This window comes from Maylandia zebra, linkage group LG15 (genome assembly GCF_041146795.1).
Source record: "Maylandia zebra isolate NMK-2024a linkage group LG15, Mzebra_GT3a, whole genome shotgun sequence".
Classification (NCBI taxonomy): Eukaryota; Metazoa; Chordata; class Actinopteri; order Cichliformes; family Cichlidae; genus Maylandia; species Maylandia zebra.
Genome location: NC_135181.1, coordinates 42,303,230 through 42,328,445, shown reverse-complemented (window position 1 = coordinate 42,328,445; position 25,216 = coordinate 42,303,230). Strand labels below are relative to the sequence as shown.

Genomic DNA, 25,216 nt, shown 5'->3' with positions numbered 1-25,216 from the left:
AAAATGCTCATCTGGACATAGTGTTTTCTGGGACATGGTGTTTTCTGGGACATGGTGTTTTCTGGGGCATGGTGTTTCACACAAATATAAATAAAATAAACACGCTGTCCAACACATCTGTAGCTGCTGCTGTCACACATGCTCGGTGACAGCAGCAGTGTGTTATACCTTCTTGGTCTTCTTGACCTTTGAAGCCTGTCACCAAATTCCAGCAGATTCTTCACCAGGACCCTTTGTGATAGTTCAACCCAGGAGCGTCAGGTAAATGACGCTCCTGGGTTGTGTGAAATCCCAGAAATAAACCTTAGACAAAGTGAATCTGTGAACTAAGGTGTAGGTCTGTTAGGTTATGTTGCGGTGATCCTCGATTTGGGGGATTTGTGTTCATACTGGAGTGCAAAATTAAAACCAATAGAAGATGGACAAGAAACTTTCAAAGCCATCATGTGCTCAGTTTAGAAAAAATAAAAAAGAAGAGGAGGAGAAACGAGCAAAAGATGCAGGTAAGCAGATGTGTGATTGGATAATGGCAGGTCATCCTGAAACAATCAGAATCAGAATACTTTATTAATCCCTAAGGAAATTATGTGGATTACAGTTGCTCCAAGAAGAAATGGTAAAAATAGTAACAGTAACAGACTAAACTCCAAACATTATGTTACAGATTTTTAATATTAATTAGTCACTGTCAGTTGTTGATATGTCCTGTTCTCATTGTATGATGAATTATGATGGCTGTTTGCATTCAAATCACACTCTTTCTCTCTTCATGTGTGTGTTTCTCTGGTGAAATTCAGTCTGGTTCCGACAACAGTTTTATGTTAATGTACAATCCTTAATATGTTTTATGTGTGTGTGTGGAGGGGGGGGGGGGGCAGAGGGAGTGTTCGCCCGGGGTGCCAAACAGGCTAGGACCGCCACTGGCCCTGACAAGCTCAGCTGAAGCTCTTCTTCTCAGTTTCTCTGGCAGACATTCATAAATGTCTCTGAGCTTCACCAAAGGCTGATGGCTGGGTTTTGGCGCCCTCTCATGTCAGAAGCTCAGAATGCATGACTAAAGCTGTGACTGGCTGGGAATCGTTAGTCGGAGATTAAATAAATCATGAAGCTCTGGCAAGCAGCTGATGTCACACTCTGCTGGCTGCGGATTGGTCCACAGGCAGCAGGTGATTAGCAGGTGTGCTGACACCTGAAACCTTCATCCATCAGCAGCTTCACTTTGTGTCTTCAGCAGCCAATGCTTGGGTTTCAACTGGGACAGAGTGAACGGAGGTGAGTCTGTGTCTACTTAGACTCTACTGTCTCTGTCTGTCTTTGTTTCTATGGTTCTCACTGACAAACTCTCTTCCTCCTCCTCATGGATGAGACAAGAGTCCACCACAGTCCAGAGTATCTGTGCTGATCCAGGAGCAGGGTTAGCCTAGAAAACAAAGAACGCTAAAGTCTGACTCAGTTACCATGGTCACTGACCTGCTTCCTGTCTACTCCTCCTGCTGAGCCCAAAGTCTGATCCTCGGTTTATTCTGGTGCTGAAATCATGAGAGCATTTAAAGATCTGCGCTCGTTCCTTGATGAGTTCCTGACCGAGTGTCACTGTTTTTGTTTCATAATCTATAACTAATGTGAGATTCACTCTGACCTCACATCTCCATAAACACCACGACACAGCAGAGCAGCATGAACTCTGTGCTTTCTATTCACAGCATGTGCAGTACAGTTTTGTAGTAATCCAGTGAGGATGATCAGAGAGGAAACATGGAAGACAGCAGTGTTAGAACTCATCTGTTTAAGTATTGTGATGATATTTGAACGATCAAAACTTTAGTAGTTTGAGTTCTGCAGAGTTTCCTTGCCTGCTCGGTGGCACTGATGATTCTCACATCTCCACCCATCTGAAACACAAGTTTGTTTGCTCTGTTTTTATTTATTTATTTCTATCCCCCCAGTGCGCAAATATAACTGAACCTCTGTAACACAGTAACCACATACCTGTAATCTGATTACTGATGGATGTAATGTGAATACTTTGGAACAGCCTTTTAGTTAGAGGTTAGTAAGTCTGAGTCTCTGTGAACTTCATAAAACATAAATTCATACATGAATGACTTAAAGTATTATTCATGAAACTAAACAAACAGTCAGCACTTTAAAACACACTGAAGTTACTAAAGTTTCTTTTCTCTGTTGAATTAAACTGTAACTTTAATCGTGATCAATCATTAATCACTGGCAATAATCATGTTCTGAATGAAACACAAAGAGCTGCTCACTGATCAACAATGAGCTTATTCTGTGTTTCAGACTCATCATGGATCCAGACTCCATCGGTAAGATCGCCTCACTGTTCAGTGAAACCTGAAACCCGCTGAGCTCAGGTTCAACTACATGTTTAAAAAACAAAAGCCTGTGTGTGAGGAGATGACAGCAAACAGAAAGCAAATAGAGACAGAATAGAAATATGTCTGTTCTTTGTTCTGTTCGTTAAGATCAACATCCTGAAAGTAAAGTGTCACACTGTCTTCAATTATGTATTCAGAGCAGGGTGTTTGTGTAAGATGATCCCTGAGTGCTGCCTGACAGGTGAGCCTGAGTTCAGGGAGGATGGAGGAGCTCTGATAGCAGTCTGAATGAGATCCTTTGACAGTGCTGATGGTCATCATAAGACTCAAACATCTTCACTACAAACGGCTTACTTTCATGTATTTGTACACACAAATACATGTTGTTATTTTTGTTTTTGTTTTTTTCCTTGTTTGTTTGTTTGTTTTGTTTTTGCTTTGTTTTATTATTTGCTTTGAGCCCTGTGTACAGGAGCTGCATGCAAAAAGATCTTTTGTTAAAAGGGTTGGCGTAATAAGCAAATGCTTCAGCCAGTACCTTTTGATTAGCCTTGTCTCGTGCTTTCTTGCTTTGTGGTAGATCTTTGTTCTGGCTTCACTGAGATATTTGAATGCTAATCAATCAAATCAAATCAATCAATCAAACAAACAATACATATATGTACAAAGAGTAAGAAGAAAATGAAGCCTGATGTACATGAACCTGAGCATTGACACAGAGACGATGAAGTTCACACAAATGTTTATGTTCACCAGCATTTCCAGATGTTTATGTTCCCCAGTGTTTCCAGATGTTTGCTTCCTGTTTATCAGAGAGTTTCAATCAAATCTGTCCATCGGGCTACAGAACTGCCATGAAGCTCCAGGCTCTGCAGAGACTCTGTTGCTGTGGGTAACAGTGCACTGAGTGTATTCTCTGTACCACATGTACTGCAGTATATGTACTGTACTCTGTGTAGTAAATGTACTGCAGTATATGTATAGTACTCTGTGTAGCACATGTACTGCAGTACATGTGCTACACAGAGTACTATACATATACTGCAGTACACTTAATGTACTCTGTGTAGCACTGCGTGTACTCTTGTACAGTCAGATGTTCAGCTCTAACACTGACCCTGAGACATACTTGCCAACCTTGAGACCTGAGAATTAGGGAGACATTCCATAAAGGGGGGAGGTTAGGTATACATATACAGAAAACTTGAATTTCACAGTGTTTACTTATTTAAAATTGTATTTAAAGTAAGTTATTACTGTCCCCCAGCCGGGGCTGTCCAAATTCAGAGGCTGCATCCACCTGAGAACCCGGCCTTCATGGTCTAAGTGGGCCGGGTACCCTGAAAGCCAGGTAGGCCAGAAGTGAGCGACTGTGCCGGTCTAGCCCTCAAAAATATGTCACGAGCTTTCTCAGTGGAGTGAAACTCTGCCTTCTGCTCCTTGCTACCTAAATATAACCGGACGCTGACATAACTTCTCGACCATCTCACGCTTCTTTTTCATCAGTTTTCTGTTTGACGTTTATTCAGCTGTGTGAAAACCCTGAGAGGAACCCTCCCGAGGGATTAATACAGTTTTATTTAATCTAATCTAATAACTTTAATCTCAGCCAAACCGATTTACTCAGGAACAAATAAAACACTGAAAAAAGTCAAACAATAACATTTTTAGGTTATCTGTGTGCCTTATATATCACGTTTAACCTGAGTAGCCAAAGACCGCTGGGGTTTGAAAACGATCTGCCGGGAGTTTACTGTTCTCGCCGGCTTAGATATTTGAAATTTACACAGCTACATTCTCGCCTGAAAATATGCTAAAAGTTTATTTTGCAACCCAGAAAGAGTAATAAGAGTAATGTTAAAACTAAGTAGCTGCCGCCATTGGTGGGATGGCTGTAGCTCAGGTGGTAGAGCAGGTCATCCACTGATCGGAAGGTTGGTGGTTCGATTCCTGGCTTCCCCTAGTCTATGTGCCAAATATCCTTGGGCAAGATATTAACCCCAAATTGCTCTCCGATGCATCCATCGGAGTGTGAATGTTAGCTATGAAGCACTTAGAAAGATGTGCTTGTGTGAATGGGTGAATGCACTAGTTGTGTAAAGCGCTTTGAGTGCTCAGATGAGTAGAAAAGCGCTATGTAAGCCGGTCCATTTACCATTTTTGGAAACTGGAATTGGCTGGGCCGCGCTATGAATTCAGGGATATGGTTTTTCATTTTTGTTTTCATTTTGTTTTGGTGGAAAATCAGGAGAAATTCGGGAGAATGGTGGCTCCGGGAGATTTTCGGGAGGGGCACTGAAATTCGGGATTCTCCCAGTAAAATCGGGAGGGTTGGCACGTATGCCCTGAGAGTCAGCTGACTTCATGAGCTCACCTCTGACCTGTACATGTTCAGATGTTACGGTGACATCGCTGTCTGTTTCTAGTGGACACCGTGTTGGTGCGACACGTCACAGCGGCTCTCCACTCGGGGGGTGGAGCTCAGAGTGACGTCGCAATGAGCAGACAGGAAGTGACCTGCGCTCTGAACAGGATGTTCCACAGCGCATCACAGGACGTGCCATTTCATGTGACTGCAGCAGCTACCGAGGAGACATGCAGTCTGATGTTCAGGTTGTTTGACCGGTCAGTGTACTCACAGTATCACATTACTTGTAGTGCTCATAGTACTAACAGGACTGCACCCAGTCAGAGTAACAATCTGTGTGCGTGTGTGTGCGTGTGCGTGTGCTGCAGCAGTCAGTCCGATGAAGTTTCAGCTCGCTCTCTTCAAACTGCTCTTATCGCTCTGTCCTCAGATAACCTGCTGCTAAAGTACAGAGGTGAGGACAATACACTGCTCTATAACAGGCCTTCACAATAAAATGCACAGCACTTCACAATAAAATGTACAGCCCTTCACAATAAAATGCACAGCCCTGTAGAATAAAGCTCGGGTGTTTTCAGGTCTGCTGCAGGTCTCGACAACCCCTTCAGGATCCATCAGCAAGCCTGGACTCAGGTGTTTGCTGATGGACCTCATCCAGGTAAAAAGCTCACACTACATTTCCCAACATGCCTCTGCTGCTGCTCTCTGTAACGTGTGTTTTCAGGTTCCTGCGGCAGTTCAGGAGGAAGTCGTGTTTGACGATTTGGAGGCGGCGGTTCAGTCGTGTTTTAAAGGGGTGAGAACACAAACGCACACCTGGCTGTGATTGGCCATCGTCATGGTTAACATGTTATGTGTGTTTATAGGTGTTGACCCCAACGGTGAGCAAGCATCATCTGTTGTCATGGCTGCAGAGTGAGCCATGCCTGTTGCTATGGTTATCCACTCTGTACCGGCTGTCAGCCAGTCAGAGCGTCCAGCACAATGTTCGCTGTCACATCTGTAAGACCCGCCCCTTCACTGGGCTCAGGTGATGTACATTTTAAACTGGAAACTGGGTAAACCCGGTCCAGATGTGTGACGAAGATTTACCTGTGTATTCAGGTATCGATGTATGAAGTGTGTGAACGTCCATGTGTGTCAGAGCTGCTTCCTGACTGACCGCCAGACCAGGAAACACAAAACCCACCATCCAGTGCTCGAGTTCTGCAAGCAGGTAAGAACACACGTAACCGGAAGCACAGGGAACAGAACAGGTATCAAGAAGCACAGGGAACAGAACAGGTATCAGGAAGCTCAGGGAACAGAACAGGTATCAGGAAGCACAGGGAACAGAACAGGTATCAGGAAGCTCAGGGAACAGAACAGGTATCAGGAAGCACAGGGAACAGAACAGGTATCAGGGGGCACAGGTAAGAACTCATTTAACAGTACAGGTAAGAGGAACAGGTGACAGGAGACAAAGGTAACAGGAGTAATAGGTGAAAGCCTGACAGGTAAGAGGACGCAGAGAGGAAGCGAGGGGTAAATCCCCACAGGTGCACATGGAGGGGTAACGCTTGTAGAAGACGTAATAACCTGTTCAGTTCAGTTGTCATTCTATACCAGCCCACCTGGAGAGAGTCTCTAACCTCGTTGGTGCGCAGTGCTCATCACGCCTTGCTGCCACGGCGACACACTCAGAGAGAAGCTAATTGGAAGAGGGTCCTAATGTGGGAGGAGCCAAGCGAGACGGAGAACAGGTGTGAAAATAACACTTTCATAATACGACCCCCCTCGTTAGGTATCTTATTATAATTACATTTCTTTTCCCCTCAGAGCACCACCTGCTTCTGATGCCTCAACACGATTGGCTGGCTCGTCTCACAGCCCCTCCTCTGAGAGGGGTGTTTCACATGCCGCCTCAGAGGCTCCTCCTCCTCACTGCTCTTCTTCGTGTAAATCTCTGCAGACGAATGAGGACACGTCCAGTCAGCAGGTGACGTGATGAACTCACTGTGTACTGTGATGTCATAAAAATTATGTAATAGCAACAGTCATGTGACTGTGTGTGTTTGGCGTTGAAGACAGTGGCGTTGCTGACAGACGTGAAGAACCTACAGAGGGACCGATGGTGAGAACAAAGAAAAACAGAGCCAGATGGTTTTATCAGCCTCGTGTTTATGTTTGTTTGTTTCTTTTTATCTTGTTTTGTTTTAGTTTGCTACCTTATGTTGTTTGTTTGTTTGTTTTTCCCCATCAGGCTGTTGGAGCAGGAGCTCCAAACGTTTCGGCTCACTGTCCAATCCGAGCAGGGCATCCTGGAGGAAAGGTGCTCTGAGATGGAAGTTACTGTGGAAACATTGACGCGGTACAATGCTCAACTGCAGGGCATGCTCACACAGGTGAGTGGATGTGGGCGGAGTGATTGGCTGATGACTGCTGAGGTGCCTTCTATTAGTTGTAGCTGAAAATGTTGTTCTTCAGGCTCTGAACAAGATGGAGGCTCAACAACACGCCAGCAACATGCCAAACAGTGCCAACACGGAGAACACAGAAAGAGGAACCATCACGCCAACTTCTGACACTCTGAAAAGCACAGAAGAAGAAACAGAGGAGGAAGAGGAGATAGAGGATGAGTGGAGCCAGGAAGAACTTCAAACTCAAACATCTCCCACAATCCACCAGGGCTCACCTCCCTCACCTGATGGAGACTGTGAGGAGTCTGCAGGTCGCATGTCTCCACATCATCCAGTAGAGCTACAGCATGGCCCTGAGGAGGCGGAGCTACAAGGAGAACGAAACAGTCTGTCTGAAGAAGAGGAGGAACATGGGCCACGTAGTTCAGAGACGCTGCTGCAGGGGACTGTAGAACGACTGAAGGCTGCGCTGGAGACACACAGGTGGACTCAGACAGGTGAGGCACAGACAGGTGACTGAGACTGCAGAAGGAAACGGAAATGACTGCCTAAGGTCAGACTCACCTATCAGGTGAGCACACACCTGACAGTCAGTACCTGTAAGTCAGTGCATCATTTACACCTGCTGCATATCCTTTCCAGCTCAGTCTCTTTGCCAAGCCAGTTAGCACAAGTCCTTTCTTCTTCATCTCTTTGATAACTTTGTCCTTCAAACACTAAAATTAATGTTACATCATGTTTCTAACTCTGTGTCCAGGTGAGAGGACGAGGGCGGAGCTTCTGCAGGCTGCTGAGCAGGTGGGAGACTCGATGCTCCACCTGGTCGACGCTATGGAAACAAACTCACCAGCTGATTCGTCCAGCTTAGAAAACTTTATTTAAACATTAAATAAATGCACAGATACAAAAAGTATCAAAGTTCACCTGTAGAAAAGTTACCAAAACATAACGTGTTTCTATGGAGACGTGAAGCTGCCAGGATCATCATCAAGTCGTCATGTTTCATGTGATGTTTTACAAACATGAATTTAAATAAAACATGAAATTTCTTTTGTCATATTTTTTTAACATTTCATCCGAATTTTGTTTACACACAATAAATAAAATCCATTCATAATTTTTATTCCAATGCTTCCCAAATAAAACTTTAAAATAATTAAATTAAAACAATAAAAGCTCTTCAAAATGGACAGATTAAACTTTATATTTAGATTTTTAACTTTAAAAATTAACATTTTAAAACAATCAGATTTGAAAACATCATTATGGCCAAAACAAACCTGGCATTTAAAACACACCTGGACAGGCAAGTCGTACTACAAACACAGTAAAAATGATAAATGGATTCAGTTTTCATTTTAAAATTGGCACCAGCAGGCTTCCATACACTTCTAACAGCCTAATTAAAGGCTACATTATCCAAGAATAACTGATCAATAACCCATCAATAACCAGCACCATCAGGTTTCATGAAAAATAAGACTTCATTTTGAAAATCAGCTATCGCCGCGACCTGCGGCCCCTCCTCCGGCGTGATGACAGTAAGGGGGCGGGGCCTGCAGAGATTGGGGGTTTCCTGCCAGGTCCAGCCCGGCGCAGCCCCTCCCTCCTTGGGTGAAGGGGTGTGGCCTGACCCCTGGTTTGTATCTGGGAGGGTGGAGGGAGTGCCCTCTCCCTTCTAGCCCCTCTTCTGCTCTCTGACAGCCTGTTGAGGGGCGGAGCCTGAGTTATGTCGGACTGAGCAGAGTCCCTGCTTAGCGTGCTTAGCAAAAGGCTGCTGCTGTGACCTTTGACCTCTGTGGGCGTTCTATCGGTGTTCAGGTCCGGGCTCAGACTCCTGAACAGCTGACGAACACAGGGCGGCGGTGGCCCAGAGGGGGTGGAGCCTCTGCGCCATAGGAGGCCTCTGGGTGGGTTCTTGAGGATACGGTTGGAGGCGGGGTCGTAGAACCGGACAGGAAGTCGTTTGTATTTGACCTTTAACCCCTGCTGCTCCAGCGGGCGCCGTTTCTTTCTGCAGCGTTTGTGGGTGGAGCCTAACGCTGACATGCGGTTGGGGGCGGGGCCTGATGGGGAGGAGAGTAGGTAGACCAGCGAAGTGCGTGGCTGTACAGGTGTGATGATGCTGGAGTACGACGAAGGGAGAGAACGCCACGTTGGCACAGGTGTCCTCTCAGCTGCCTCTGGATTGGCTTGTGGGTAGTCGATGGGTGGGGCCTCAGGGGATAGCTGATGCACGGCGGGAACGACCAATCGGACTGTCTGAGTGCTGTGACTGACCTTCACCACCTGCAGGAACAGTGCAGATGAGACCTTGTTCTTTTGCAGGAACTGACAGCGCTCTAAGTCACACGACTCACCTGACACCTTGATGCCAGTCTGAAGCTCCGCCTCCTTCCCCTCCTTCTTCTCATATACACATAGTCCCCCTCGTCTGGGTCCAGCAGGGGTAGCATACCTGCATCTGGCTCCACCTCCTCGGGTTCAGCATCCCCCTTCATTTTCTGGCTCCGCCTACCATACCTGAGTTTGATGACATCAGCAGAGAGAGTCATGGGTGTGATTTACGACCTGAACATGGATTACCCGCAGAATAAAAACCTCGTTTTAGTGGAAAAGTTGCGTGACAGCGACCACTTCAGCTCTTATACCTGAAGTATCTTAATCCAGGACATCTTTAACCAGGATGTTATTGGCTACTTTTACTACCTAACTCAAACTGCAAACTTAAGGAGACTCAGGCAGGTCTCTAGACTAACGTTTTGCCATGGCTGCACTGGTGCACCTAACAACAAAAGTAACAAAAGTTACGTGCACACAAATTTTTCAACCACATCGCTTAACGCCGCAGCTTTACATGTTCACTTTGTTTTTAACTGCTGTCCATACAGACAATATTGACTTGTAAGTGATTAACTAACAATCTTGTCAACACAAAGTTCTTTATTTGGAGCACATTTCTACAAGAAAGATAAGTTACCGTATTTTTCAGACCATAAGGTGCACGGGTTTATAAGGCGCATTAAGCGAAACCAAACAGTCAGATAAGTCTTTAATAAACTTTACTCAACTCATTCTTCTTGCTTCCTCTACTTCTGTATCATTGATTCATTAATGTTGAATTCTCTCAGCTGCTCTATTCCTGCGTGACTGATAAGAGTTTGAAATCCATGTCGTAAGCATGTCTCTTAACAGGAGCCATTTTGGGGTCCTTATACACACACAATACGGTAATATTATGCTGAAGCACAGTGCGTATCACTACACGAGGCTCCTGACTGTGGTAGCAGCTGTGCTCCAACAATCTATCAAGTGGTGCGGCTTCATAGCTTACCAAAGAGATGCTGAACCATTTTCACAGATCTTTGAGCGCCGTGTACATAAAATCGTTTTGTGGTCAGTAAGCACAACCAGAATTCATACATAAGGCACACTTTTGAGGAAATTAAAGGATTTTAAGTGTGCTTTATAGTCCTAAAAATACGGTGCAGAAAAAGTTCTTGTGCTTAAAGTGCTTCACTGAGCTGAAATTTAAACTTAAAATATCTTAAGATATATAAAATTAAAAGAAAGTCAAAATTAAGTGCCTCAAAGGTTTTGAACTGAACATCTCAATATCTGAACACCTTACCTTGTGCATGGGCACCTGAGAGGTCCCGACCTTGACTATCTCTGATTGGTTTGGACCACGATATGGGCATAATGTTGTCTGTTGTTGGCCACACAGAGACTTTCAGAGTTGCGGAGACTGTTTTTTTTTTTACTTGAACCTAGGATTTTTTTTTGTCGCACCTTTGAGAAATTAGGTCGCATTTGCAACCAAACTGGTCGCACTCTAGAGCCCTGTCAGGTAAGCTCAACTAGCTTTATGTAAGCTCAGCTGACTTCTTGTTTCCTGTGGATTGTAATATTGGCAGGTTCTGGCTCACCTGGCGAGGGACTCTGTGTCGAAGTAGCAGATGAAGCGCCCACGCCTGAACTGTCTCACCAGCCTCTCCACCTTCTCCTCGTCCTCCTGCTGGATCTGGGTCCAGGTCTTCCCCCTGAAGGATTCTGGGATACGCTCCGGGGCGGGCCTCACCTCCTCGATGGGTAGGGTCCAGAACCCCTCCTCCGTCCTGTCACCCGGCCCGTGGAGGGCAAAGTGCAGCTGCTGTGAGTACACTCTATCTTCCACGTCCACCTGCGTGTCCATCAGATGGCAGAGGTCCCGCCCCTCCGCCTGACTCACCTGCGCAGGTGTGTCACTGAGAGTTCGCGCTCGTTGCAAAACCACCTGCAAGGTGACATCAGTGATCAGTGTCTGCGCTTGTCAGGACACGCCCAATTCTTCCCTGGACCCACAGGTACCTGCACAGGCGAGTCCCAGTCTTCACTCGGTGTTTCCATGGAAACAGGGAGGCTTAGCTGGAAGCTGTCTGTATCATCTTGGCAGGAAATGGCGGCATAACAGCACCTTTGAATCACCTGCGGGTGGAACAGAGAGACTGGTTGACAGGAAGTCCACCTGGGAACCATCAGTGTACTGGAACAGGAACTAACCTCCTCGATGGTCTGGTCCAGAGGGTCCGTGTGGCCTGAGGAGAATGCATCCTCTCTGTGGGCCTCCCTCCTCTCCCTCTGCCAGGTGAGCCAGGGCCTCTCACCTGGACCAGGCCTGTGGTCTGTGGGGGTCAGGTGGGGTTGGGGGCCATGGCCTGGACCTCCAGGGCGCTGCGAGGAGGACGAGGACTCACTGGTTTTCCTCCTGTTCGTCTTCCTATGGGCTTTCCTATGGACAGGGGGCGGAGTCTCCAACTGAGAGGCCGGCGCTCTGCTGTAAGGAGAGTGGGTGTGATCAATGATGCCTTCGTCCTGCTCTCTTATAGGTACAGACAGCCTCTCCTGGCCCACTCTGTCGCCTGACTGGCTGCAGGCATCATCTTCTTCCATCGGACGGGCTGGGTGACAGGAAGCGTCATCAGAGCTGGGCAGGCATTCCCGGGTACCTTGAGACTGGCTGTTGTCGGACAAACGGACTTCATCGAGCTCCGCTTTTGGCAATGGGGGGGTGGAAACTGATGGGAGGTCAGTGTGAGACGGCCTGAGGCGGACAAACAATTGGACAGGTAAATAAACAGGTTTGTTTGAGTTGTCAGAGGTCTGCGCTATGAAACCCTGAAGCTACCTGTCCTATCCAGGTAACTTCAGTGGTGACTGTGGATTTACAATGAAGGTAGTTCACTTATTACTGGGGTGTCTACCTCCTAAGTCTTGTGTGATTAGCTGTCTCAGGGTGCAGACTGTTGTAAACTCTAACTTCCAGGGATCCATAAGAAACAGGATTTATTAAGTTTCATGTAGCTAGAGGTTAGCAGGGAGTTAAAAGAAGTCCCATAAATGAAGACAGAAAACTAAACAGCAGTGACGTTTGTAGGGTGACTGAAGGTGGTCCACCTTCAGTCACCCTAGGTCAGGGGCCCCCAACTCCCCCCAGTTTTTAGATGTGTCCGTGATCCAACACAGCTGATTCAAATGGCTGAATTACCTCCTCAACATGTCTTGCAGTTCTCCAGAGGCCTGGTAATGAACTAATCATTTGATTCAGCTGTGTAGACCCAGGGTGGGATCTAAAACCTGCAGGACACCGGCCCTCAAGGTATATTGGTGTTCTACCTACAGAGCTATGGTAATATAAACACATTAGCACAGTGAAGCTGGACGACACAGCTAACTTTCCCCCCTCAATAAAAGTTTATGTGAGAGTTCCTGATGGGCAAATGCAAATGAAAAGATACTGAGAACAGCCCAAACTTCATCTGAGATCATCCATCAGCAACATGAGGTTAGTCACTGTGTGGTCTGTCCTGATGCTCAGCTTCATGTACACGTTCAAATCTTTGTTAGCCTCAGAGTGACTCTTTTCTCATCCACTAGAACAGGGGTCGGCAACCCTAGGCACGCGTGCCACAGTTGGCACGCGAAGGGTTAACTGATGGCACGGCCATAGCTGGACTGGCCATCGGTGACCCGATGATTATTTTTTTATTTTTTTTTGTAACAGTATAAACAATGAAAGGTGGTGGATTGGCCAGATGCTGGCCGGTGTGTAAAAATAACTCAGTTGTTTGGTGGTGGCATCGCGGAGCTTCCACAGATTCAGTAAAATTAACAAGTGGTGGAGGCCAGCACGTGGATGAGGGCGATCGGAGGCAGGACGAGGAGAGACCCGAGGCGGCCGCCGGTGTTCCAGATCAACTGGCGTTTAGATCAACTGGCGTTTAGATCAACTGGCGTTGGTCGAACAGATGTGTGGCAGACTTGCGTTTCAGGAGCTGCTACCTACAGACCAGCAAAAAAACGCCAAATGTGTCATCTGTGACACTTGTGAGGTTATCTCAAACACACTCCGTCAGTCTTGATGCTGTTGAACAACAAAATGTTTAAAAATGTGGCGAGTTTACCTGGTGATATCCTCATGCGCGACGCGATCGCGAAAACAGCAAACAAGTAATACCACGCCGATGTCGTTCACAGGACAGCAAGAGTAAACGATCAGGAGACTCTAGTCGTCGTTATCGTTCCCCTCGCACGTTGTATTTCTCCGGTTTCAGCGTTTTTGCTTCACAACTAAAGCGTGCAGTTTACTTTGTGTGCACCAACATGGACTCGAATCAACCAGCGCCACCTCTGGCCAAGTGCCACAGCCTACAGCCAGATCAACATGTGACACACATCTGCACCACGTTTGAATTCGTGTCATGCACAACACATTTGTACCGTTCAATTGTCTCTGTTTGTGCGTCATGCAAATAAACCTTTGAAATGAATGAAATGATATCATGTTTGTATTATCAGCATACATTTGTACAAAATGCCAAATTATATACACAAAGTCATAAGAATCACCACCCTTGTTCATCATGATATCAATACTTTTGCCCATCAGAAAAATGTCGTGAACAAATACATGACACACTAATATTTCACCAGCGTCAGGTGAACTGACCTTCAGGTAAGAAGTTATGACCTGCAGTCTATCTGGTCAGATATAAACCAAGTTCAGGTGGAGTTTATTTTCCTTATACTGACTTTTTAAAGTCAGTTACAATAACTCGTACTGCTACCAGCTAGCATGACGGAGTTTCTATACAGCTGGGTGGGTGCTATGATGTTACTGATGTTGAACTTTATTTAATTCATAAGGTCAGTTAGTATAGTTGCCAACCGTCCCGTAAAAAGACGGAATCCTCCCGCAAAATATTACGCGTTTCATGTTGAGCTGAGAGGGGACGCAGTTTGTCCTGGACTTCAGCTAGAATGAAAAAAGACACAAAGGTGGAGTTATTCTGTCTTTGCTGCACAGCTGCCTCTTCAGCTGTATCCCAATTCAGGGTCTGCAGCCTTAAAGGCCGCACTTTAAGGCTGATTACGTCACAGCGACACGACGAAGGCTGTCCCAATTCAAAGGCTGCTCGAAATGCAGCCCTCAAATGCGTCCTTCATTTCCCTGAATTTTAAGGATGTGGCGGTGTAGACTTCGTGGCCCAACATATCCCAGAATGCATAGCGCGGCGGTGGGTGTGGATAATTTTGCCGAAAATAAACGGCGGATGAGGGGCGCCCGAAGAGTAAACTTTAAGTAAGTGCTGAATATGACGTCACTTCTTTATGTGCAAATGTTTAATAACGAAGAACATTAAACATTACTGTTGGCCACGTGTTGGCAAAATTATGTGATATGACGTTTGTACTAACTTGGTTTTAAAGCCTTTACTTTAAAATATACGCCGTTCAATAGCTGAGCTTAATCTTACAGAGAATGATCAAAGCTCATGTAGAAACAAACAAATGAACATTCTCCTTCATTTCTGTCAAACAAAGCTGTATGACACATTTCCAGCTGTTAGTATCATGGTTGCTAGGCAACCTGGGCAGCGCGACGGAGGCTAGACCGTCCCATTTCACAAGCCTCGCACTTCCGGCCTTAGCGGTCTTTGAGTACGCGGCCCTTGAGGATCGTTAAGGCTGCAGACCCTGAACTGGGATACAGCCTTCTCCTCTCATTCTCTCTCCTGTTGCTACTTTAATCATGAAACTGATCAATGATCAGCTGATCGGCTTTTCTCTCTTGTTTGTTTATCGCCCACTTTGCGCCAGAAAGAGGAAACCAGCAGATGTCGCGGTAAACAACAACAGCACTTTTAAGCTTGATCAGCTGTTGTTAGAATTTATTTAATATTAATTTCTAGTATCAGCTGATGTTTGCTGGAGCCACAGCTGTAAAGCTGCTGGTCATGATGTCGGTTTGGATATGTGGTGAGAGGGAAACATGAAGATGAAACCAGGAGACGTCCTTACTGGATCATCAGAGCTGAACAGGTGATGGAGAAACAGGTTTACCTTTTAGGTGACATGAATGAGTTGAAGTTATGAACTGTTTCTGAGAGACAAATAACACCAGGATCCTTTTCTAAGCAGCTGACAGCTGGTAACTGTGCAGGGGCGGATCTAGCAAAGTGTTGCCAGGGGGGCAGGTAGGGCATTAACAGGGAGAGGGGGGCACAAAGAAATACTTCCTTATTGTCATTTAAAATGTCTGGTTGTTATTAAATAATTATCTGAAGCTTACAACCAAAGTTTTTATCTGATGTAAAATGTATAGAAATCATACATATACCAACAAGACTGTACATCACTGTCACCACAGCGTTTGTTTTCATTCAAAGGCTTTATGGCTTTAATACCTGGTGGGCCGGTCTTTAGTCAAAATGCCCGGGCTGCTAAAAATAACTTACTGGTGAGAGGGACGTTGTTAGCTTTCCACATTCTGACATTTCAAAAGCTTCAGGAGCTTTCTGCTCAGCACAGCATCAGCACCACGGAGATACATGGATACATCCGTAGACTCGAGACACAATGCATTTTTGGGACTTTCAGGTGTTTGGACCAATGTTTTATTTTCTGATCAAACCAGAAATCTTTAATGAGCAGCTGGATTTGTCTCACATTAACTGGCTGAGGTAATGCCAGTTAATGCAACATCGAAGCAGCTGGAATCCACAGCTGTGCGTGTTCATGGAGCTGCATGTTCACCTGCTGGACATCACTACCTGACAAGTTTAACTGTCTTCAGAACATTGCAGAGGCCTTATTGACAGTATTTGGCTCTACATATCTGTGTGAGCAGATTTTCTCTCACATGAGTGTCCTCAGGTAGCCTCTGAATGCTGGACACTCAGAGACCTGTGCCTGGGAGACCAGAGATCACACTAACATGTGTGTCTCTGTATTAACAGACATGCCATATTGGCTTAGTTTTCTTATCATTCTTGTGAGGAGACCATATATAGCATTTGTATTTTCTGTTGTACAGTCCATTTGCTGTTATGGAGTTCTTGTTATGGATAAAAAGTGTCTTTTTTTGTTTCAAAATAGCTGATAACTATTCGCTGATAGCTGCCAACATCTGCGAACAAAAATAATTCTATAAAGTGGTTCTACAGGGTGGGCCATTTATATGGATACACCGTAATAACATGGGAATGGTTGGTGATATTAAAGTCCTGTTTCTGGCACATTAGTATATGTGAGGGGGCAAACTCCTCAAGATGGGTGGTGACCATGGTGGCCATTTAGAAGTCGGCCATCAATGGCGTGTTATGTTACGTTACGTTGAAACCAAGCACACCATTGTTTTTCTTGTGACATTACCAATAAGTCTGATGTGTCACATGGCCCTCTTCCTATCCGGTTGTTCAGTGATGACGCGACGAATCCTACTTCCGGGTCTAAAGTAGTCTGCGTTTAATATGGCTTTTGTGTTGTTAACATGTTTAATGTTATGTATTTTCTTCTATTTGATCTCAAAAAGCTCCTAAAACAGTCAGTGATCCCTGTTGACCTCCCTCGGCTTTTATTACCGCTAATCATTTATTTAAGCTCAGTTTTTAAAACCTTAGGATGTAACTACAGCCCAGCCCATGCAGCAGTATATGAATGACTAACCTCGTATTGTGGATGGATTATCTCAGTTGTTCTCCTGGCTGAAGTTTGGTCCTTTTACAGCATCCTGCCATGCGATTACATTTGTTTCTGACCACCGAGAAAACTCACGTTAACTTTTATCGAGTGGAAAAAAAAAGTTAGCTTGTTTATATTATGCTAACATAGCTATGTCGCTAGCGGTCACGTAGCACATCATTATATACCAGCTAGCCCAACTTCAGTAACCCTACAAACGTCACTGCTGTTTAGTTTTCTGTCTTCATTTATGCTGGAAGTGATAAGAAAGCTGTACGTTTTAATTTGTTTCCAAAACCCTGCAGTCAGGACATGCTATATTGTATTTAGATAGAAGCTAGCGAGCTAACTCCCTGCTAACTTCTAACTCTGTTAAATGTCATAAATTCCATTTTCATGGATGCCTGGATGTTAAACTCAATTGTTACACCTGGTAGAGCAGAACGCTGATCATTTTATTAAAGATGAAAGACTTTAGACAGTTTTTCAACTCTCAGTAATGCCACAGTGATCGTTTGATATATGGACCTGCAGCGGAGTTTAGACCCAGACACGGCTAGTGACGTCAGACTGAACAACCGGATTGAAAAAACAAAAGTTGTATCCACGATGGCCGACTTCTAAATGGCCACCATGGTCACCACCCATCTTGAGGAGTTTGCCCCCCTCACATATACTAATGTGCCACAAACAGGACTTTAATATCACCAACCATTCCCATGTTGTTACGGTGTATCCGTATAAATGGCCCACCCTGTATATAGTGTGTAACTGTTAATATAGAGCGTTATTAAGTTGATTGCTAATGCAATCATATGGCACACTGACCTCTGAGGAAATTTTAAATGGCACTCGCCATCAGAAAGGTTGCCTACCCCTGCGCTAGAATATTTGGTGTCTGGCAAACCAGTCACAAAGCTCTGGCCACTGTTACCAGGGTCCCATGTTACCAGGGTAACAGCGGACAGATGATAAAAGGAGAGGAGAGGGAAGGTGAGACTGAAAATACAGAAAAACAAACATATTTCAGTCATCCAAGAGAGATCCCATATACCACATAATAACCACAGTGAGTTTCTACTACTGGAGCCACTGTGGAGTTTTTCCCTCCGTTTACCTCAGCTGTCTATGTGAGAAGCCCCCACCTTTATTTACTCTGGAACAGGCTGAAAACGATGTGAGTCAGAGAAGCTCACTGCTGACAGCGATACTGAGGCTATCCTGAAATTTTCCGTGGGTAAGTGTTTTGCTCACTTAATCCCGTTAGCTGTTTTTAGTTTGCATTAATGAATTTGTCTTTGAAGTAGATCTAAGTTTGTTGGACAAAGTTGTAGGATGTGAGGAAGTAATCAAACTGAGGGAAAGCGTAATTTTTAGGACACTCGAGCCTAACAGGAGGTGGCCTAATGTTAGCTTATAACAGCTCTTTTTGTTTAGCCGGCTCGCTGTCACGGAGACAGGACGGTCACATGTCTAATCAGCTGACAGTGACAGTACTGGTGTGCAATCATAGACATTAATTCTCAGAATATTTCACTGGTAGGGTTTTAATCCTCTGATAGTGTCATGTTTGTAGCAGGTGACACTCACGGGGATCGTGTTCTGTCACATGGTGCCAGCTCCGCCCCTTTCATGTGAACACACAGGTTAAGACTGTCACAGGTGCATCTATGTGGGTTACCTGGGGTCGTCGTAGCGATGTGGGTGGTGCTGCAGAACGTCCTCGAGGAAGCGCTCCAGCAGAGTCAGTCTGTTTCTGCCGCTTGCTGAGGTGGACCCTGAGCCTCTGGAGGACGCCCGGACTGAATCCAGGTGTCTGAGACTGGACAGGTGCTGGAAAAGACACACAACGTGATCAGAGAGTCACATGACCTAAGGGCACGTTCAGGTTCTCCTGTGACGTGTGTGCATACCTGGTCCAGGTTCCTGTACAGGACTCTGCAGTAACCACAGTAACCCTGTCTGCTGGGCTGACACCTGGATGGGCCAGGCTGAGGCTCCGCCCACATCCTGTCACACAAACAACACATGTGACCACACCTATCTCACCTATCTCTGATACAGAAGCTGAAAGCTCCTGCGCAGGTACACTCACCTGCTGGTAGGCTCAGCCTTCCTCTGGTCATCTGAAAGAAACACACAGTGTGAGACAGATATCACCTGTGTGTGTGTGTGTGTGTGTGTGTGTGTGTGTGTGTGTGTGTGTGTGTGTGTGTGTGTGTGTGTGTTCTACCTTCATCAGAGGAGTCGGACATCCTGACTGGAGATCTGAAAACAAACAGGTGAGAGTCACACCTGTAGCTGTCAGCACACACGCAGGTAGATAGATAGATGGCGGCGTGTACGGGCGCAGCGGCGTCAGAGTGGAAGTTGTGTGTGTTTGTGAGGGACTATGTGAAACATCTGGTGTGTGTGTCTGGTTTCAGTACTCACCTGGAGGACGTGCAGTCAGTGACCTCTCTCTCCAGTCACAGTGCTCCATGCTGTAACCAGTGGTAAGGTGAGTGTGTCCATGAGCCTGGAGCTACAAACGGGAAGTGATTGATTATGGGTCAGAAGTCAGCGGAACACACTGGCCTGTCTGATCATGAGACAGGAAGCCTCTGATTGGTCCAGGTAAACCTGCAGCACAGACAGTCCATTATGCAGCCAGGTTGGAAACACCTGAGGGTGCTTATTTATCGCATCATACACACTCACAGCTCAGTAATGTGACTGGCTGTGTGAGGACGGGGCTTGTACAGCCCTAGTGAGGGTTTGTGATGTCACAGCTCACAGGTAATATGGCTGTTGAGTTGGAATTATTAAGGTTAAAGGCAGAGGTGGGACCAAGTCATTGTTTTGCAAGTCTCAAGTAAGTCTCAAGTCTTTATCCTCAAGTCTCAAGTCAAGTCTCAAGTAATGTCAGGCAAGTCAGAGTTGAGTCTCAAGTCACTGGTGTAAAAGTCCGAGTCAAGTCACAAGTCTGAAACTTTGAATTTCAAGTCCTTTCGAGTCTTTAAAAAAAACAAACGAAAAAATAATGTTGCAGTTATGCTAAATGTAAATATTAGACCATGTAATTTTAAAATCTGTGTTTTTCTCAACACATACAAAATAGTGAACTTAGAAAATATACACAAATTGTGAAATTGCACCTCTTTAAAATGCAGCTCAATTAAACTTAGCTCCAAGAATAATTTTCACCGACGGTTCTGAGATAAGCTGCATGTTATTCTTGGATGCGGTTGTAGGACCAGCTTTAAAATCGCATGACAAAAATATCATACACATTAAAAAAAACTGTATCACCAACGTAGCCTGGAAAACATTTGCTAGTTAGATGAAGTCAGCTATCTCATCGTAGCATATTTATATGCATATTTATAATTATACGGTTCTTGGAGTGAGTGCATACACTCATGAAGTTTAGTAACTTCCGGTCACTGCAACAAGCCCAGGTACAGTTTACCGACGGATGGGTGCAGGACCTTGAAATGCACCGTGTAGAAAGTAAAGACCATCGTACGTATCATAAGTTTACCAGTCTCACAAATCGTCGTCATAAATACACATTCGTTAACCGTTTATTAATATAACCTTTGAGCTCAACGGTAATTAATTAGTAGTGGAAATAATTTCTGGTAGCATCACAGAAATGTAGCAGTGACAATAATACTGTATGCTGTAATCGTACTGGGCAATTAGTGATACAAAAAACCTGTTTTATCCTGTGAATAAAAGTATATGTTTTTGTCAATGTACCATAATAACAGAAGCGAAACGCAATATTGTGTCAGGATAATTTACTATTTATGCACAATAAATAAAGGAGCATAGCGCGACAATTTCTGTTCAGCGCCAGACTTGCTTGTAACCTATATCACCAATTATGTTATGAAAATGACTCATTAACTACAACAGCAGACTGACCTTTGTGTAAATGCTTGGAGCAGACTAACCTGTGAGCTGGAGGGTTCTGGGACGTTATATTTGATCTTTGAATGGCTGCAATCCAGTCGCCTCTTTGTTACTTCGGAAACATGGCTCGAACAATTTCTCTTCCACGACGTAATCCGATAACAACCGATCTCTTTACCCGTCGGCTTCCCGTGGCTGTCATGCGACCGGCTATTGCAGTTAATAATACAACAGCTTCTTGACATTTTTGTGTTTCTTTTTATCGCTGTGTGACTGATTTCAATTGAAAGCCTGCGTGCGCTAGTACCGCTTGCCACGAGTTCCCAGAATCCTTTGCGGTTCTACCCGTGAATGACGTCACATTTTCAATCTCTATATAATATGCATGTTAAATTTTATATTTGGGGTAAAATATCAAGTCTTTTCAAGTAAACCGGTTCAAGTCCAATTCAAGTCCCAAGTCATTGGTGTAAAAGTCCAAGTCAAGTCACAAGTCTTAGAACATTTTTTCAAGTCAAGTCTAAAGTCATAAAATTAATGACTCGAGTCTGACTCGAGTCCAAGTCATGTGACTCGAGTCCACACCTCTGGTTAAAGGTCACAGAGCCTGAAACAGCTGTTTCTTAACTGTGAACACTTCTAACAGCTGCCAACAGGACAGCCCACCTGAGCTTCACGGGCCAATAGGAACACTGGTAAACCCGCCCCCTTGCAGAATGAGGTACTCCCATTGGCTGTTATTCTCTGTCACTCACTTTGGTCAGCCTGGTGTGGGCGGGGCCAGCAGCTGTTTGATTTAAAGTTAAGGAAGCATACCGTTGGCACGGGAACCATCTGACTGCACATATACAGTCAGACACACACACCAACACAGCATCAGCACCAGGGACTTACCTGGCTGCGTCACCATGGTACATGATCGGAACACCTGGTTGGGATCAGGTGATGTTCAGATTACGATCGCCTGCTGAGTCACAGCTGATCCCTGATAACTGATCATTAACGTTAACAGACGTCTTTCAGTAGAATGTCAGAGGCTCTTCACGAAGCTCTATTCATCTGCTCGGAGACGTACCTGAGGAGGCCTTTGACTCCTGCCTCGTGGTCACATGACCTGTTACACATAGGGATGGGTACCGGTGTCCGTTCTGACATAAACGGTAGTGACCAGACCGAAAAGCAGCGCACATTTCGGTGCTTTATTTCGGTGATTTTTTTCCCTGAGCTGTGATACGCTTTAGATTCTAGCCAATCATTTTACGTTTCCGAGGATAGTGGGTGGGGCCAGGTACGTACGTTCTTTTAGAGCAGAGCTACAGATTAAAAATGCCCAAGGCGAAGCGGTCAAAAGTCTGGCTGTACTTCACAGCAAAAGATGCAAACTCAGCAGCCTGCAACAAGTGCTTTAAGCTGATACTGTGATACTGTCAAAGGAGGTAACACCTCGAATCTGATGAAACACCTGGCGACGCAAAGCATTTTTTTTTAAAGCCGAGAAATGCGCCGTATTTGATAGCTTGCTGCGAGACCTCACACCGAGCACATCTACTGCGGGTGTGGTGCCTGTTATCGGAGTTAGCAACATCCCCCAAAAACCCGAAGAGGAGAGTCCTGGCCCCTAGCCCTGCCAGTGTAGCAGAAATGATGAGGATGATGATGCAGCAGCAGCCGTTCTTCTCTGCGTGAGTAGCTTAAAGTTGTTCGTGTGTAATTTAGGTTGAGTAGGCTAACCACGTTATTACATTAATGCATGTAAGGTGAACTAGCAAACACCCTCGTAGTTACATGCGGCTGTCTTCTTGTTTGATGGCAGATACTCCCTTCACCCTGGCCAAAAAGGCTAAAATGACCAAAGAAAAAGTGGAAAACAGCTAAACATGAGAGGTCTTTGGACAAAGTTTGTTTTTTCCATTGTTTAAGCACTGCTTCCAGCCAAGAGTGATACCATATATGCCCCATAGCTGCAGAAAAGGCTAACATTGTTATCTTTTTACAAAAAAACAGCTGAACATGAGAGGTTTTTGGACCAATTTTGTGTTCTCCATTCTTTAAGCACCGGTTTGAGCACCGTTTAAGCACCGGCACCATTTCAAAAGTACCGGTTTGGCACCGGTATCGGATAAAACCTAAACGATACCCATCCCTAGTTACACACCATGTCAGCGGGGAGGAGTCCCATACATGAGCATATGTGAGTGCAGTACAGGCGATGCTGTGCTGTGATTGGTGTTTGAGTGCAGGTGTGTCTGCTAATAAAATGATTCATATGTAAATTAAACAGCCTCCTGTGTGACCTCCACTTACGCAGAGCTGCTTTACTGACTGAAGGACCGCTGCTTCAGGTTAACCCAGTGTTTAACCTGCATGCTTACATTCAATTCAATTTTATTTATATACGGTCAAATCACAACAAAAGTCGCCTCAAGGCGCTTCATAGAGAAAGGGGCGGGGCTACATCTTCTTACCAATCTAATTGTGATGTTCAGAGTTTCAGGTCAGCTGACCTTGTCACTGATTCTTTGATTTCCAGATGTTTTCAGTGAGACTTACTGATTTCATATGAACCACTGACTGAAGCTTAGACTGAGCGTCTCACTGTCACACCGCTGTGTTACTGAAACTGTTTATTATGTTGTGTGTAGATCTTTATCACCATCTGATGAAATCTCTGGTGTCTCTCATAGGGATCATTTTCTGTGGAAGATTCACATGACCCATGAAACACCTGTGATTGGTTCAACACTGCCAGCTCCACTGCTTTTATGTGACCAGCGGTTAACGCAGTGTGTTTATAACCAGCTCCCGTTTCCATGGTAACTCTGAATAAACAAGCAATTATGTCAGTTATTTGTTTGTAAACAAAAGGCGCCTTCGACTGACCACTCAGAGCCCTGCTCTCCCTGCGCTCTGATTGGCTACTGTCGCCTGAACCGAGCTCTAATTGGTTGATTCTGACTGAAACTAACTAGCCGCGTGCTAACCTCCCCTCTTAAGCCTGGCTGGTTAAACTCACGCTAACCCCGACTTAAACCGGACTCGCGGTAACCATGACGACGCCGCTCGTCATGCTGCCGGTGACGTGGCTTTACCCTCACGGCAGCTGTTAGCATTAGCACCTGGCTATGCGGTAGCATGGTTAGCCCGCTAGGTCAGGCCGAAAGAGCAGCTGAGTGGCTGTCTGCGGGCTCGGTGCATTCACGTCAGGGCGGACAGAAACCGTTTACCTTCCGCTGTTTGTTGTTCTTCTTGCTTTTGTTCAGTTTCCACAGATTTAAAAGCGCTCCGCCGTCGCGCGTTGCTACCCCCCTCTGTTTAAGTTCCGGTCCGACTCTTCTTCCACGGATCCATTCGCTGCAACACAACGGGGGCGTGCCGCCGCCAGCAGGCCGCACGGAGAAGTGCAGCCTCTACAGCCCGGGTTCCAGGGTTTAAAAAATAAAAGTTACTTGTTTCTGTCCTCCAATCACAGCTCAAGTTGCACATTACATCATGAGCTTGGGATGAACATCATCACTCTGCACAGACTAATACAATGATTGATGAACTAGCTCAGGTGATGAAACAGACTTTAATTGAATCCACTGAAGAGGATGCGTCGACTGAGTGTGCCCTAAATAAAGTTTGAGCTGACTAAGACTATGTTCACACTGCAGGTCTGAATGCTCAATTCCGATTTTTTTTGTCTGCTTGTTCACACTACAAATAAAATGCGACACCAAACGCGCACTAGTGTGAACGCTCAAAGCGGCCGCATGCGCAAAAGAAGACGTCACACACACAACGTGCTGTTTAGACCCAGAGCAAACAGTATTGTTTGACTGATGGCCTTAATATAAAGACTTTGGACTTTACGTTTCCCAATTTTTGCTTGAAGTTATTTTGTTATTTACATAATAATGTAGATAACCTAATAATGATCCTTATTGCTGTTTTAGAGGAGCGCTGCTTCAAAGGATAGCTGCAGATTTCTGTCAGAATCTGCAGATTATACAGAACAAAGAAAATGTTCACGTTTCTCCAACGTTGTCTTCCCAACAGTTTCACTGACATCTACACTGGATGGCCAGGAAGCGTTGGCGATGTGTTCTCGGGCACTGATAATTTGTGTCTGTCTTGTGTCAGTGACGTAAAAGACTGATATAATGCAACATGACCGTTCAAACAGTAGTCACTTTCTAAAACATCGGATATGTATCGGATTCAGTACC

The 25,216-nt window shown here is 45.2% G+C and overlaps 2 protein-coding genes across 6 annotated transcripts; one reads left to right on the top strand and one right to left on the bottom strand.

Annotated features, from left to right (window-relative positions):
• The first annotated feature begins 1,118 nt into the window (after positions 1-1,118).
• Positions 1,119-7,999, top strand: dytn (dystrotelin). Of its 4 annotated transcripts, none has more exons than XM_012916156.3 (15): positions 1,119-1,272; positions 2,302-2,327; positions 3,153-3,227; positions 4,766-4,964; positions 5,076-5,161; positions 5,286-5,365; positions 5,432-5,503; positions 5,574-5,737; positions 5,812-5,923; positions 6,316-6,449; positions 6,526-6,685; positions 6,774-6,820; positions 6,950-7,091; positions 7,174-7,603; positions 7,864-7,999. In XM_012916156.3, the coding sequence occupies exons 1-15, from the start codon at positions 1,238-1,240 to the stop codon at positions 7,986-7,988; spliced, it is 1,887 nt and encodes a 628-aa protein (XP_012771610.1). In that variant the 5' UTR covers positions 1,119-1,237; the 3' UTR covers positions 7,989-7,999. The 4 variants fall into 4 exon arrangements, with proteins under 4 accessions (XP_012771610.1, XP_076730635.1, XP_076730634.1 ...); XM_076874520.1 differs by having other exon boundaries at positions 3,105-3,227; positions 5,079-5,161; XM_076874519.1 differs by having other exon boundaries at positions 3,105-3,227.
• zdbf2 (zinc finger, DBF-type containing 2) lies at positions 7,965-24,424 on the bottom strand. 2 transcript variants are annotated; one of them, XM_004575593.3, is made up of 11 exons: positions 24,233-24,424; positions 19,542-19,730; positions 19,342-19,376; positions 19,204-19,234; positions 19,022-19,118; positions 18,790-18,941; positions 11,649-12,189; positions 11,457-11,573; positions 11,036-11,382; positions 9,467-9,629; positions 7,965-9,395 (listed from the first exon to the last, which is right to left on the bottom strand). In XM_004575593.3, exons 3-11 carry the CDS (start codon positions 19,361-19,363, stop codon positions 8,607-8,609), a joined length of 2,259 nt encoding a protein of 752 aa, XP_004575650.2. In that variant the 5' UTR covers positions 19,364-19,376; positions 19,542-19,730; positions 24,233-24,424; the 3' UTR covers positions 7,965-8,606. The 2 variants fall into 2 exon arrangements, with proteins under 2 accessions (XP_004575650.2, XP_076730633.1); XM_076874518.1 differs by having other exon boundaries at positions 19,542-19,632.
• Positions 24,425-25,216: the final 792 nt, after the last annotated feature.

Coding starts and splice junctions, on each gene's coding strand:
- zdbf2 (XM_004575593.3), bottom strand. CDS start 19,363: ATGTCCGACTCCTCTGATGAAG. Junction 12,190..18,789: donor CATCGCTACGACGACCCCAG/GTAACCCACATA, acceptor TGTCCGCCTCAG/GCCGTCTCACACTGACCTCC. Junction 11,383..11,456: donor ACTGGGACTCGCCTGTGCAG/GTACCTGTGGGT, acceptor GTCACCTTGCAG/GTGGTTTTGCAACGAGCGCG.
- dytn (XM_076874519.1), top strand. CDS start 1,238: ATGCTTGGGTTTCAACTGGGACAGAGTGAACGGAG. Junction 5,162..5,285: donor CCTGCTGCTAAAGTACAGAG/GTGAGGACAATA, acceptor GGGTGTTTTCAG/GTCTGCTGCAGGTCTCGACA. Junction 5,738..5,811: donor CGCCCCTTCACTGGGCTCAG/GTGATGTACATT, acceptor CTGTGTATTCAG/GTATCGATGTATGAAGTGTG.